Genomic DNA, 14,430 nt, shown 5'->3' with positions numbered 1-14,430 from the left:
GTACTTAGATATTAAACAGTGCTTAGATATTAAACAGTACTTAGATATTCAACAGTACTTAGATATTCAACAGTACTTAGATATTCAACAGTACTTAGATATTAAACAGTACTTAGATATTAAACAGTACTACGATATTAAGCAGTACTACGATATTAAACAGTACTTAGATATTAAACAGTACTTAGATATTAAACCGTTCTAAGATATTAACCAGTACTTAAATATTGAACAGTACTTGGATATTAAACAGTACTTGGATATTAAACAGTACTTGGATATTAAACAGTACTTGTATATTAAACAGTACTTAGATATTAAACAGTACTTCGATATTAAAATCTCTCTCTTAGATATTAAACTCTCTCACATGAATTTAATTTTGAAAGCTGGTTTCATCAGTAAACTCTCTGACAACATTTGACCAGCGACCACAAGACCGGCGACCAAACGTCCGAGCACCCCAATCGTGTGGTTATTTTTCTCCTTCCGTTTATGAGTTGACCCATTTGAAGTGGTTGGGGAAAGCCAATAAACTTTCTCAAACAATCAAAATGTCTAAACTCTTGTAAAACAGCATCTCCTTCCTGACCTTATACTGCACTTTCCTTAAGATTACAAAACAAATACAAATTCCATACAATTCTACGTCCACAAATGTAGACAATGCTAGCTTCCAATAACCAATCAAATCTCTCTTAACCCCGAAACACCACACCACAGCTTTTTTGCAGCTCTCCCATAGAAATATTCCTCCAAACTTTGACGGGTCTTAGCCTGGACTCTAAAGTAAAGTTCCACGTAAACAAAACGGCGCACTTTACGTACAAACGATGCGTACTGACGAACGTACTGAGCTTCATCTCTTGACTCCCCCACCCCCTCCATTTACTCCCACAATTGCCCCAGTCAACAATCACGTAAGACGGCGTACAACGGCCCGAAACGTTTGGGCGCTCACCTTCCCGAAGAACGCTTAAACGTCACGGCGATGTACTGTCAGGTGTATCCGATAGTACTCCGAATGGTCGTTACGCTTTGGTTCTGGGCTTCTCTTCTTCTTCCTGGCTTGCGGCAGCTCCGCTGCATGTCTCTGCCTGATCTCTCTCTCTCTCTCCCTTTCTGCCTCCCTCTCTTTGCCTCCCTCTCTACCTCCCTCACTCCACCCTCCTCCTCGCCATCTCATCACTATGGCGATGCACTCGTACTGCGTCCGTCGGCTTACTACGCCGCCGCAACGTGATTCACGATAGCCTCGTAGCGGGAAGAGAAAGGGGAAGAAAAGGAGGAGGAACAATCGATGCGAAAAGGGGGAAAAGCAAGCCGCCAGGGAGGTAAAATTTTAAAAAAAATGGACGTTTGAGTCACTCCTTTGGAGTGAATGTGTCATATGTGCGTCAAGAAGTTTTTTTTTGTGTGTAACGTATGTGTTGTGATGAAATGATAGGATAAGAAGATTTGGGAATTTGGACGTTTGGTCGCCCGGACGTTTGGTCGCCCGGACGTTTGGTCGCCCGGACGTTTGGTCGCCCGGACGTTTGGTCGCCCGGACGTTTGCTCGTTTTCAAATAGTGACAGAGTTTACTGTTGAAATCAGCTCTCAAAATTATATTCATGAGAGAGTTTAATATCTAAGAGAGAGGGTTTAATATTTAGTACTGTTTAATATCTTACATTAGAGCGGCGACCAAAATACCAGCGACCAAACGTCCGGTCACGGTTAATAGCATAACGATGATTAAAGTCACAATCGGTGAGTATTCTACTGTCCCCAAAGGGGCAGTGTCTAACTTTCAGAGTTAAATTATAGTACAGAAAGGGTCTCAAAAGTCCAAATACTATTAAATAGACACCATAAAAAAACACTGTGGATACAATGGAATTATTCACCTATTGTGACAAGCCTCAGAACCAAGTAACTGTGATAAACGAGGTATTACTGCACAATGAGCAACCGAATCAAGTTTGTCACATTCGATGGTTGTCACCTTGATAACTACCCTCTAACCTCAAAATAAGAACAAATTGTTTAAAAAAGTCAAGTCTGTGTGTTTCGACGTTCACGGGCAAGTGTATGGTAGCGACGGGTGGGATTTGGGGGTGATCCCGTTGTCCATATTCAAAGCCCGGAACCATCTGTCAGCAGGACGCCGTCCAATCTGTCCGCTTGGAGTCCTGACAGAAAAGGTGATAAGCGCACACACGGCGCTCGCTACGGCTGGCAAACAGCCACCAGTGCCGCAGGTACACGTGCACTTACCCCAATACACTTCAATGAACCGCTATCCTACCATGTCCCGCGTCGCTATGGCAACCGGCAGTCGCCATGGCAACAAGCTAGCGGCAGAGGAAGACTGCCTTGGCTTTACTTTTGCACATATTTGCGCACACTCACGCAAAAAATGTGGAATGCGGCGGACAAGCCATGTCTCGTTTCTGATTAACGGGCCTTTACACGTCGGGACCAATGAAACGCCCTATATGCACTTCCTCTCTGCGAAGTTAAAGCCCTGCGCCCATTTTGCAGGGAGGCAAATACGATTTAAGATAGGAAAGCTGTAACAGAGGCAATAAAAACTCGACAAGTATAGGACGTCTATGGGCGTCAGTGGCAGCCCCAAAAGCCGCCCTTGCAACTGCCTATCTTGCTACTCCAACATAATGCACTTGTATTATAAAAAAAAACTGTCAAGACAACGTGATAAGCAAGCAGCACCACCTTGAGGACATTTTTAAGACTCATCTTCCGAAATTAAGACATCACTTCTTTTTCAACCCTCTTGCGGTAGTTAACTGCACTGCATTTCCACTTCTATTCTCGTCTATTACATAAATCATATATATATGCATATATGTATATGTGTATATGTATATATGTATATATGTATGCGTATATAAGTATATGTGTATATATATGTATAGATGTATGTGTATACAAGTATGTGTATATGTGTATACATGTGTATCTGTGTATGTGTATGTGTGTATATGTGTGTATATGTGTGTATATGTGTGTATATTTGTGTATATGTGTATATGTGTATACGTGTATATGTGTATATGTGTGTAGATATGTATGTGTGTAGATATGTATGTGTGTATATGCGTGTATGTGTGTTAATGTGTTAATGTGTATATGTGTATATATGTGTATATATGTGCATATGTGCATATATGTGCATATGTGTATATATGTGTATATATGTGTATATATGTGCATGTATGTGCATGTATGTGCATGTATGTGCATATATGTGCATGTGTATATATGTGTATATATGTGTATATATGTGTATATGTGTATATATGTATATATGTATACATGTATATGTATATATGTATGTATATATGTATAAATGATATACATGTATGCATGCATGCATGTATATATGTAACTATATCAATATCATATTTATCATATTTCAGGGGCCATAGGATACTGGAAGAGCATTTTGATATACGTATACTACACGTGAGAGACTTGTGCAATTCCACGCCTTATTGGAGGAGGTTCAACGTGCGCTAGCGCTCCGAGTGGCCCATATGCATTCCACAGCTGCGCACGCAAACGCAGCTCGTGGGCGGCATCGCTGACGCCGTGAAACATCTTGCGGCCCACATGCTTATATAACAAGGATCGCTGCGCCTCCTCCAGCTGATCGCTACATCAGCGTAGCCTCCGCCGAGGAGGAAATCTACCGTTAACTAAGCATCCTAATGTCGGCGAAACGTCACAAAAGCACTAATGAAAAGCTTGACTGACTCACATTGAGAAGTTCGATCTCCCAGATCTTCTTGACCAGCTCCATGGACGTGTAACCGTTGACCAGAAAGGATTTGGTGTAGTCTCCGAGCTCCAACGACTCCAGCCATTCGGCCACCGACGTCGGGTTGTTGCCATCGTAGCCGATGGGCCTCACCTGCCAGAAAAAACATGGTAACTTCATTACAGTAGCAATAATCGAGGGATTACAGTAGTGTAGGAACAATAATACGAAGATGGAGGAAAAAGTCACAATGGGAATTTTCCCACCAGCCAGCAAGAGGCAGTGTTTACCTTCGGTAGTTCGTCTTCTACTAGTGAGGAAGTAGGAGCAAATGTATAGAAGGGGAAACTTGCTCACCTTTTGGGGAGTGAATCAATCTACCATTCATTATATGGAAAAAGGGCAAGGCATAAAATAGCATAAAAACGGGTTATTACGTCTCATAATAAGACTATTATCAAGTACATTAGCATCTTTATTTATTGCATATATATTCCTTAACAATTATTCTTGTTAGTGCGGGAATAGTAAAGCGTATTGTAATGGGTGAATTAAATAATATTTCCCAAGACGCCATTAAACACTGTCCTAAATTGTGGTGATTCTTCTTTTGCGGTATGTCTTGAAACCAATTCTAACCGTGATAAATGAGGTATTACTGTACTTGGTATTACGCACCCTAGGCAGGAGCCGTATGGCCTGCAAGAGGCGCTGTCTGTGGGCCGAGTTGAGGATGCCGATTTCAAGCAAGTCCTGGTCCTCCACCACGTTGCTGCCCTGGGAAAAACAAACATCGTATTTAGTGGGGGTACTCGAAAACTTCCAAAAGTCTCCAACAAAAAAGTTTGCCGTTTCAAGTAGCAAGACATCACCAAATGCTTGTTGTATATTATTTGTTTTTCGTGTTTTACAGCCCCTCTATCTTTTTTGAAATGACATTTTAATACTTCTTAATGCATTCCTTTTTACTTGACTTTGTAGTACTTTATACTTTTTACTTTAATGATGAGTGATGAGTATGTTAATACTTTAGTCCTTTTTTTCTCTTAATCTTTCTATGTACTGTTAACGGATGCACTTTTTTATGTGTATCGTTTCTTGTGCTGACCCAGCCCGTCAAATTTTTAAAGTCCATGTGCCCCCCCCCCCCCCCCCCCCCTCCATGTGGCATCTAACGAAATAGTATCTTCATTAGTACACCGAAGCGGGATGGAAGGTGAAGGTCAGAAGACGGCTACGGCTAATTAGTGAAAAATGCGAACGATAAATGGTTGCTAAGCGACCCTTTTTCTTTATCTTTTTTACTCCTACCAACCAGTACATGTTGGAAATTAAAACGTACCCAGCCTTTAGGCATTTTGATTAAAAAAACGGATGATTATCAAAAATAATAGAAAAAGGGAAGAATCCAACGATATATTTAGGAATGAGTCCACTGTTTAGTACCAAAAATGTTTGAATGGGTCATTGCAAAACATCAAAACAAACCACGGCAATACAGGAAACAAAAAGCGTGTCCTGACCACGTGCGATACGACTTTGCGCCGTTGCCCCGGGAAACCCATTCTCTTTCAAAATTGGGGGTGATTAATTGCTTTTAAGTGCAGTAAAAGCTAGATCGATTCCTGTGAAAATGACTCATGATCGCAGGTTGCCCGATAAAGCCACAAAGCCACAAAGCCAGTGGTCCTGCGTCATCGTCATTGAGCATCTGCAGGCAACAGGTGCTTTTTTTAAATTCCTTTTCGGAAAATCAAATCAAATCAAATAAAAAGACACGTTGGATGAACATGCACCCACCAGCCAAATGGTGACAGACAGTTTATTGTTGAAACCAGCTCTCAAAATTATATTCATGAGAGAGATTTTAATATCTAAGAGAGAGAGTTTAATATCTAAGTAATGTTTAATATCTAAGTACTGTTTAATATCTAAGTACTGTTTAATATCTAAGTACTGTTTAATATCTAAGTACTGTTTAATCTCTAAGTACTGTTTAATATCTAAGTACTGTTTAATATCTAAGTACTGTTTAATATCTAAGTACTGTTTAATATCTAAGTACTGTTTAATATCTAAGTACTGTTTAATATCTAGGTACTGTTTAATATCTAAGTACTGTTTAATATCTAGGTACTGTTGAAACCAGCTCTCAAAATTATATTCATGAGAGTTTAATATCTAAATATCTACTGTTGAATCATGAGAGAGAGAGTTTAATATCTAAGTACTGTTTGATATCCAAGTCCCATTGAAAACAGTAGATATTTAGATATTAAACTCTCATGAATATAATTTTGAGAGCTGGTTTCAACAGTACTTAAATATTAAACTCTCTCAGAAAATAAGCTCTCTCTCTCTTAGATATTAAATTCTCTCATGAATATGATTTTGAGAGCTGGTTTCAACAGTACTTAAACATTAAACAGTACTTAGATATTAAACAATACTTGAAAATAATTTTGAGAGCTGGTTTCAACAGTAAACTCTGTCACCATTTGACCGGCGACCAATCGTCCGGCGGCCAAACGTCCGGCCACGCTTCCGCAAAAGAACATCAATTAAAAAAATACATTAAAACAATGTCACTCACCATGAACTGGACGTTATCGAAACCGTTGGCCAGCAAGTGGTTCTCATACTGGACCAGCCCGATGGAGTCCAGCCACTGACCCACAGACTGCAGCGGGCATCGTGGACCTATAAGGGGATGCAGGGGCAAACGTTTGAGCAAGGAGTAGCCATCCACGCGGTAGCAGCGGCAATCCGGCTGGGACAACTGGCATTGCCACATCATATTATGGCGGGCAAAGTGGCTGTCGAACGAGCCGGCCATGCTTTTCCGATAAATCGGGTTAGCGGAGGGGTGGTGGTGGCGGTTGGGGTGGGGGGGTGCTATGCTACAAACATGGTTGATGAGCGCCCAGATATCGCGACTGGACCGAGACGAACGGAGCCAAAAAGGGGGGAAGTTATATCCGGAAACGAGATGTTAAATCCTGCCTGGAGGCGAGTTGGAGGTGAGCGGAGGTGAGCGGAGTGGCGGCGGTGCGTTTAGAGCAGCTGCTCGCTGGCTCAGCTGTTGCGCTGCCCGCCGTGCGTATGTGTATTTGCTAAAAAAAAAAAAGGAGAGAGAGAGATGGCGCTTGCTATACTGTATAGGCTGCCTTCATGAAGGACTCCCACGTCCATCTGTATGCTAGTACCGCCCTCCACCCTCCGTCTATCTCTCTCTCTCTCTTTCTCAGAGCCCTCCTCTCATCCTCTTCCTCCTCCATCGCTATTGCGCTGCTCACGCTGAGCTTGCGCATCGTTGCCATAGCAACATTTCCAGGCGTTTTTTTTTACATTTTCTCTCTTTACGAGGCCACCAACTCACCCATACGCAGGGGGTCTGTTCTGGTGGGTAACCATGTTAAGGGATTAATGTAGAAGAAGAAATGAAGGGGCTAGTGTAGGGGGTGGGCAAACTTTTGGGCCTGAGGGGGGCTACATTGACTTTAAAAATTTGACAGATGGGCCGGGTCAGCATAAGATAGGATACAAATAAAAAAGTGCATCCGTTAATAGTACATATGAAACATAAAGAGGAAAAAGGACTAAAGCAGGGGTCGGGAACCTTTTTGGAAGAGAGAGCCATAAACGATTCCTATTCTCTAATGTTATTCCAAGAGTTTCAAATACGGTCAATTCATACACAAATTGATATGATTGGTCGCTGGCAACGTGGCCATGAAAATAGTATATTACATTTTCCTTCGTTCCGACTTTTCTTGAAAATAGGACTATAAGTCAATTACGGGTATCATATGCTATTAATATTACAACTTTTTCCTAAATCAATTTCTTAACAACAACAAAAAATGGCATACAGTTTTTATAGATTGTCACGATCTTTCAGTTTTTCACAGAATGCGGCGCAAGCAGAGAAATTAATCAATGGTTCTTGGAACCACTTTTCTGTCAAAATAATCCTAAAAAAGGAATTTTGTGGAACTAGAGTGCGTTTTACCTGAATTGACGTCTTTGGCGTCCAGTCCGCTGCCTATCCCGGCGCCGATGGAGCTCATTATCTTGTCAATCTGATCGAGCACAAAAGAGAAGGAGACGCCTGATTAGCTCCAGTTATACAGAAAACTGGTACCGGTGGCCGTCTTAATTAACCAATGCTGGAATGGTTAATTGGCCCTCCTGCCGCGTGTAGTGACTCCGCAAAGGTCACATGCTGACAGAGAGTTTACTGTTGAAACCAACTCTCAAAATTATATGCATGAGAGTTTAATATTTAAGAGAGAAGTTTAATATCAGAGTACTGTTGAATTGCTAAGTACCGTTTAATATCTAAGTACATTTGAAACCAGCTCTCAAAATTATATTCATGAGTTTAATATCTAAGAACTGTTTAATGTCGAAGTACTGTTTAATATCTAGTACAATTTAATATCTAAGTACAGTTTAATATCTAAGTACGGTTTAATATCCAAGTACAGTTTAATATCTAAGTATAGTTTAATATCTAAGTACTGTTTAATAGCAGTACAATTTAATATCTAAGTAGTTTAATATGTAGTACAATTTAATATCCAAGTACAGTTTAATATCTAAGTACAGTTTAATATCTAGTATAGTTAAATATCTAGTATAGTTAAATATCTAGTATAGTTAAATATCTAGTATAGTTTAATATCTAAGTACTGTTTAATATCTAAGTACTGTTTAATATCCAAGTACTGTTTAATATCCAAGTACTGTTTCATATCTAAGTACTGTTTAATATCTAAGTACTGTTTAATATCTAAGTACTGTTGAAACCAGCTCTCAAATTATATTCATGAGAGAGTTTAATATCTAAAAATCTACTGCTTTCAACAGTACTTCGATATTAAACAGTACTTAGATATTAGGAAGCAGCAATAAGCCTCCAGCAATGACGACAAGACCCGTCCAATCTAATTTGAGCTGGGAAACAGTCCTAGTTCAAATGGATGGGACGTCCTTTGTTGCCAATGGTTAACAATGGTAGTACCTCCTCCCACTCGGCCGTAAATGAGGGCGTCCTTTCCAGCTTTTCGGATGGCGTATTTCCGCAGCCGCCTGCATTGGGACTTCCGGAGCCTTGTCCGCGACATCCAGAATCCCAAATCTTTTCTTCCTGGATGGAAAAGGGGGACAGTAAGGCATTGTGGGAAAGCGGCGACAACCAAATCAACACACCTGGATTGGCGACACAGCTACCAGATTGGAGTCAGACTTGGACAAGGACTTGGAGAGTTGGAGGTCCAGAACGCCGCGGGGAACGGACCTCATCCTTCCGAGGGTGCAGGCTCTCTCCTCGTAGCCCGAAGCTTTTGGGGCGCTAACGGCGAAGCGCTCTTCTCGCCGCTGGGCCGAATCGCTCAGATCCTGGTTGACTCTGGTGTAGAACACGGTCCGGAACACCGCCTGGGGTTTGTTGCTGGGCTTCTGGGTGGTCGGCGTGGAGTCTTTGCGGACAGTTTTGGAGCTGTAAAGATGGTACGGCGTTTCGGGAGTCTCGCAGGCCGGAGACGATCCGTGGAGGAGGCCTACAAATTCCTCGGGGATGCGACTCTTACGCCGGTCCTCCGGCGCCAGCTGCAACGGCTCGTGGTCTACGGAGGGGAAAAACAACTCCTGACTAGTCAAAATTGTCTGAAGCGGTGCATGTATGTGTGAATTAATCAGTTTGATATCTGAGTACTGTTGAAACCAGCTCTCATGAGAGTTTAATATCTAAGTACTGTTTCACATCTAAGTACTTACATATGAAACAGTACTTGGATATGAAACAGTACTTAGATATTAAACAGTTATTAGATATGAAACAGTACTTAGATGTGAAACAGTACTTAGATGTGAAACAGTACTAAGATGTGAAAGAGTACTTAGATGTGAAAGAGTACTTAGATGTGAAATTGTACTTAGATGAGAAAGAGTACTTAGATGTGAAAGAGTACTTAGATGTGAAAGAGTACTTAGATGTGAAAGAGTACTTAGATGTGAAATAGTACTTAGATATAAAAGAGTACTTAGACATGAAACTGTACTTAGATATGAAACAGTACTTAGATATTAAGTTTCAACAGTAGATATTTAGATATTAAACTCTCTCATGAATAAAATTTTTGGAGCTGATTTCAACAGTAAACTCTGTCATGTTGTCAAACATCCGGGCGACCAAACGTCCGGCGACCAAACCGGAGTACCGGTGAAACAACAAACTACACTTATTTTGTAATTACCAACAATTTTCGATCCTGATTTCGGATTAGAAAAGGGAAAAGAATTGCCATAACAATACAAGTGACGGAAGAAAACGCATCATTAAAGTTTAGCCGTGTTTCCGTTCTGTCGCCAACAGGTGAAGGGCTCAGTCGCCATGGAAACAAGGGGCCGCAGCACCATTGACGACTATAGCTCTCGGAGGAGGAGGAGGTATAAAAAAATAAAAAACAGCTGACAGCAATCAAATCAGTGGTTAGAGTGTGTACTTCTAAATCTAAGCATGTGTTCCCCCCAGTCTAGTGGCTTACCTTCAAGTAGAACCAGCAGAGAGCACTACAACTAGTACACTAACAAGCACCGTCTGCCTCATTTTTCACTTTTTTTCTCCCACATACACATGCACCCGTGTACGCAGGTCCCGGCACGCCGCCACCACCCGCCGCCGCTGGCTACACAATGAGGATTGTTGTTGGTACAAGTCGCGCACGTCCCGTGACAAGCCACCGCAGAATTTCACGCTGGGTTAGGGTGCGGGATAAATAAATGAAATGTGACGCATTGGAAATAACTTCACAAAAATGGTAATCAAATCTTCTAAAAATTGATATAAAAATTCAACGTATATGTGAGATTTTGGACTAAAAAAGTCCAACTGGCTCTAGAGGTGACTGTGTAGTTCCCTTCTAAAAGAATGCATTCATCCAAAGCATCTTCTCAATATAAATTTACATACATGAAATCCCATCCCTGAAGCTTTTGGACAATTATTTTATAGCCTAGGTCAGACATGGGCAAACTACGGCCCGCGGGCCATATATGGCCCGCTAGGCTTTTAAATCCGGCCCGCTAACGTGGTCCAAATATTTTTTTCCCAAGATGGCGCCGTCATGCGGAAGCCAGTGGGCAGTAGCTCTGTCCACTCTTATTTGTTTTTTCGTGTTTTACAGCCCCTCCATCTTTTTATTAAATTACATATTAATATTTGTTAATAAATTCCTTTTTACTTTACTTCGTAGTACTTTATACTTTTTACTTTAATGATGAGTGATGAGTAAGTTAATACTTTTGAGAAGATTATTTGCTACACTGCTTTGGCTGAGTTGCGCAACCGACAAATTGATCCTTTATTTAGAAGTCCCAGTGGAGTTGGAAGCAAAACCAGTGGATACTAAATGTAGCTGTAATTTATGCATTGTTGTCCTTGCAAAGGAAGATCTCATCGCTTAATTAAGCCGACACATACGACGACGGCTATAAATAAACACATGGGAGGCCAGGTACAAATAATTGATAGCAGCGTGTCGGGCCAACATTATTAAAAGTAATAACCGAGGCAGCAGTCGGCACCGGAGATGATATTTGCACAGTCTCCAGACCATTGAACGTCTCTCTAGAACGTCTCTGGATGACTGCCGCGCTGCCATTGATGGCGATAATGTGCAAATCCATTTGAATTGGGAAGGCCGGCGGCAATCAAACGGTCGTTGCCAAGCCAAGCAGCTCAAACGGATTGGACTATCTACCAAAAAAATTCCATGACCGGACGTTTGGTCGCCGGTCAAAAGGTGATGGAGAGTTTACTGTTGAAACCAGCTCTCAAAATTATATTCATGAGAGAGAGTTTAATATCTAAGAGAGAAGTTTAATTTCTAAGTACTGTTTAATATCTGAGTTCTGTTTAATATCTATGTACTGTTTAATATCTATGTACTGTTTAATATCGAAGTACTGTTTAATATCTAAGTACTGTTTAATATCTAAGTACTGTTTAATATCTATGTACTGTTTAATATCGAAGTACTGTTTAATATCTGAGTACTGTTTAATGTCTGAGTACTGTTTAATATCGAAGTACTGTTTAATATCGAAATACTGTTTGATATCGAAGTACTGTCTGATATCGAAGTACTGTTTAATATCGAAGTACTGTTTGATATCGAAGTACTGTTTGATATCGAAGTACTGTTTGATATCGAAGTACTGTTTGATATCGAAGTACTGTTTGATATCGAAGTACTGTTTGATATCGAAGTACTGTTTGATATCGAAGTACTGTTTGATATCGAAGTACTGTTTGATATCGAAGTACTGTTTGATATCGAAGTACTGTTTAATATCTAAGTACAGTTTAATATCTAAGTACATTTGACCGGCGACCAAAAGACCGGCGACGAAAAGCCCAAGCACCAAAAATCCTGACAATGTTGCGCTCCCATTCGAGTGTAACGCATCACATTTTGTCTTCTCACTCTTTGGGCGCACTTTGAGGGATTGGCGAGCGTCTGTGTCGGAGCTTAGCGCGAAACGCAGCAAGATTTGCATGGCGGCTTTTGACAAAAGTACCTCATTTGGATATCTTGGTGGCGTGTGGATATTCCGAGTAAGCCGCTTCCATAAAACACAAAAAAAATCACTTTAATGACGATCCCTTTATGGCTATTGTGTAAAATCCGTTATGTCATTTCCGTTATGGCTTGGAACCAAAATTAGACCTCACTTTTGCATTTTCTTTTCCAAAGTTGAACATTTTGCCGGGGGTCGAAAAAGGGGGAACCCCACCACCATCCCCCACCCCACCCCCAACACTGTTACGCATCAGCTTCTGCGATGGATTTGCTGCTGCTTGGAAATTCTGCCGCCCACTCAGGTCGAAGGATTGGTTGCATAAACGTTTTTGGATGAGGAAGAATCTGGGGGCTCGATTTTTTTTTTTGGGACCCGGATGCTTTGGTTAGTCTTCCTCTCAACCAGTTCTTTTGTTTTGACTTAGCATCCTTTAGAATTTTCTTTGCTATACCCACGTATGTACGCGGCTCCCTTTTTTCCCCATCTCAAGCTACGTGTTGCCATGGCAACACCACAATAGACCTTATAAAGCTAATAAGTAGAAAGCCAGAGAGAGGAGGAAGTGCAGTCGAAAACCAGCGAGGGAAGATAGAAAATAGAACTATATATATATATAAATATGTATAAGATGTATTTTGGGGGGAGAATAAGGCTGGAAATGATGATAAAATAGACAATAGAAGTCTAAAATGTGGTAGAAAAGTCACTTGAGCCTAATGCAATCACAGAAAGTGTGAAAAGATTGTCCTTTTAAGCTACAGACTGGAAAATAAACACTATCGCCAGAATATTGAACCATACACATTCTTTATCCTCTGCAAAGAATGAATAAAAACTGCACCTTACGGAGAAACCCAATTTAAGACATTTGACCAGAAATTAAATTCTGACACTCTAGATCAGGGGTGGGCATACTTTTGGGCCTGGGTGGGGCCATATTGACTTTAAAAAATTGACAGATGGGCGGGGTCAGCACGAGATAGGATACATGTAAAAAAGTGCATCCGTTAACATATGAAATATAAATGGAAAAAAAGGACTAAAGTATTAACATATCACTCATTCAAGTAAAAAGTATAAAGTACAAAGTTAGCCACCACAACAACGGAAACAAATCGGCATGTCCTGCGCGATATTAAAAACCCTCAAAGAAGTGTGAGATTAATAGGTGAAAACTCTTGAAAAAAAATGCCAAAATAGCATGGCTATGATCTGCGCACAAAACTCGCACAAAACCTTCAAACATCTTTCCGCAGCTGTCCGTTAATGACCGCGTCTTCGCCATGACGACGAGAATCCCGGTTGCCAGGGCGACGCGGGAGCAGGTCAGCACGGAAGGAAACGGGCGTAGGAGGGGGAAAAAAAAGGCAAACTCACCATTTGCAGGCCCGGCCGCTAGCGGGCAGTCGTTTTCGGACTCGGCCGAATCCCGGTCCTGGTTGGGGCTGAGTGGAGGACTGGTACCGAAGCTGGCGTAACCCAGGGACGAGCTGACCTCGCTGGGCTCGCCGCTGTGGTTGTTGACGGGCCGCTGGACGTCCAGGGATGACGACAGAGACGTGCGCTGTTTGGGCTGAAGCGGAACAACATTAAGTTTTTATTTTTGTTTTTGTAAAAATGTCATTTCACAAGTCATTCAATGTTATTTCACACATCACCAACAGATTTTAATACAGTCTTCCCTCGGTTATCGCGGTTAATGGGGACCGCGATAAGTGAATTTCCGCAAAGTAGGGACCTTCAAAAATGCTTAATTTGAATTTAATTCATTTATTTTTACATTTTGTTTTCATTTTTTAATTTTTATTTTTTTTACCCCCCAATTTGGCGGAAAACTGAATTGAGCAACGTGCAATAAAAGTGCGATCGCAGCCGACTCATTAACATGCTTCATCATCTTTGCGCCTTTTATGGCGTAGTTGCCCTCCGGAGTGCCACGGCGCCGCTTCTCGCCACTTCCCGAAAACCTTTGTCAGCGCTTTTTGCTCATTAACTCACGGCTCGTGCGCACTTTGCGGGTCCGGCCGATGCTTTTGGTGGCAGCCGCTGGCTTAATGAACACGTCACAGTTGAT

At 41.4% G+C, this 14,430-nt stretch overlaps 1 protein-coding gene across 2 annotated transcripts in view; it reads right to left on the bottom strand.

Moving 5' to 3' along the window:
• Positions 1-14,430, bottom strand: part of anks1b (ankyrin repeat and sterile alpha motif domain containing 1B) — a 41,879-nt gene that overhangs the window by 8,862 nt on the left and 18,587 nt on the right. For both annotated transcript variants that reach the window (XM_077709441.1, XM_077709440.1), the window contains exons 13-19: positions 13,734-13,929; positions 8,982-9,397; positions 8,794-8,919; positions 7,780-7,849; positions 6,361-6,467; positions 4,446-4,544; positions 3,768-3,920 (exon numbers count right to left, since the gene is read on the bottom strand). In XM_077709441.1, coding sequence (XP_077565567.1) covers positions 3,768-3,920; positions 4,446-4,544; positions 6,361-6,467; positions 7,780-7,849; positions 8,794-8,919; positions 8,982-9,397; positions 13,734-13,929 — 1,167 coding nt within the window. The remainder of the gene's footprint in view (positions 1-3,767; positions 3,921-4,445; positions 4,545-6,360; positions 6,468-7,779; positions 7,850-8,793; positions 8,920-8,981; positions 9,398-13,733; positions 13,930-14,430) is intronic.

Source organism: Stigmatopora nigra, chromosome 23 (genome assembly GCF_051989575.1).
Source record: "Stigmatopora nigra isolate UIUO_SnigA chromosome 23, RoL_Snig_1.1, whole genome shotgun sequence".
NCBI lineage: Eukaryota > Metazoa > Chordata > Actinopteri > Syngnathiformes > Syngnathidae > Stigmatopora > Stigmatopora nigra.
Note: the sequence above shows the minus strand (reverse complement) of the source record. Positions and strands in the feature narration are given on the sequence as shown.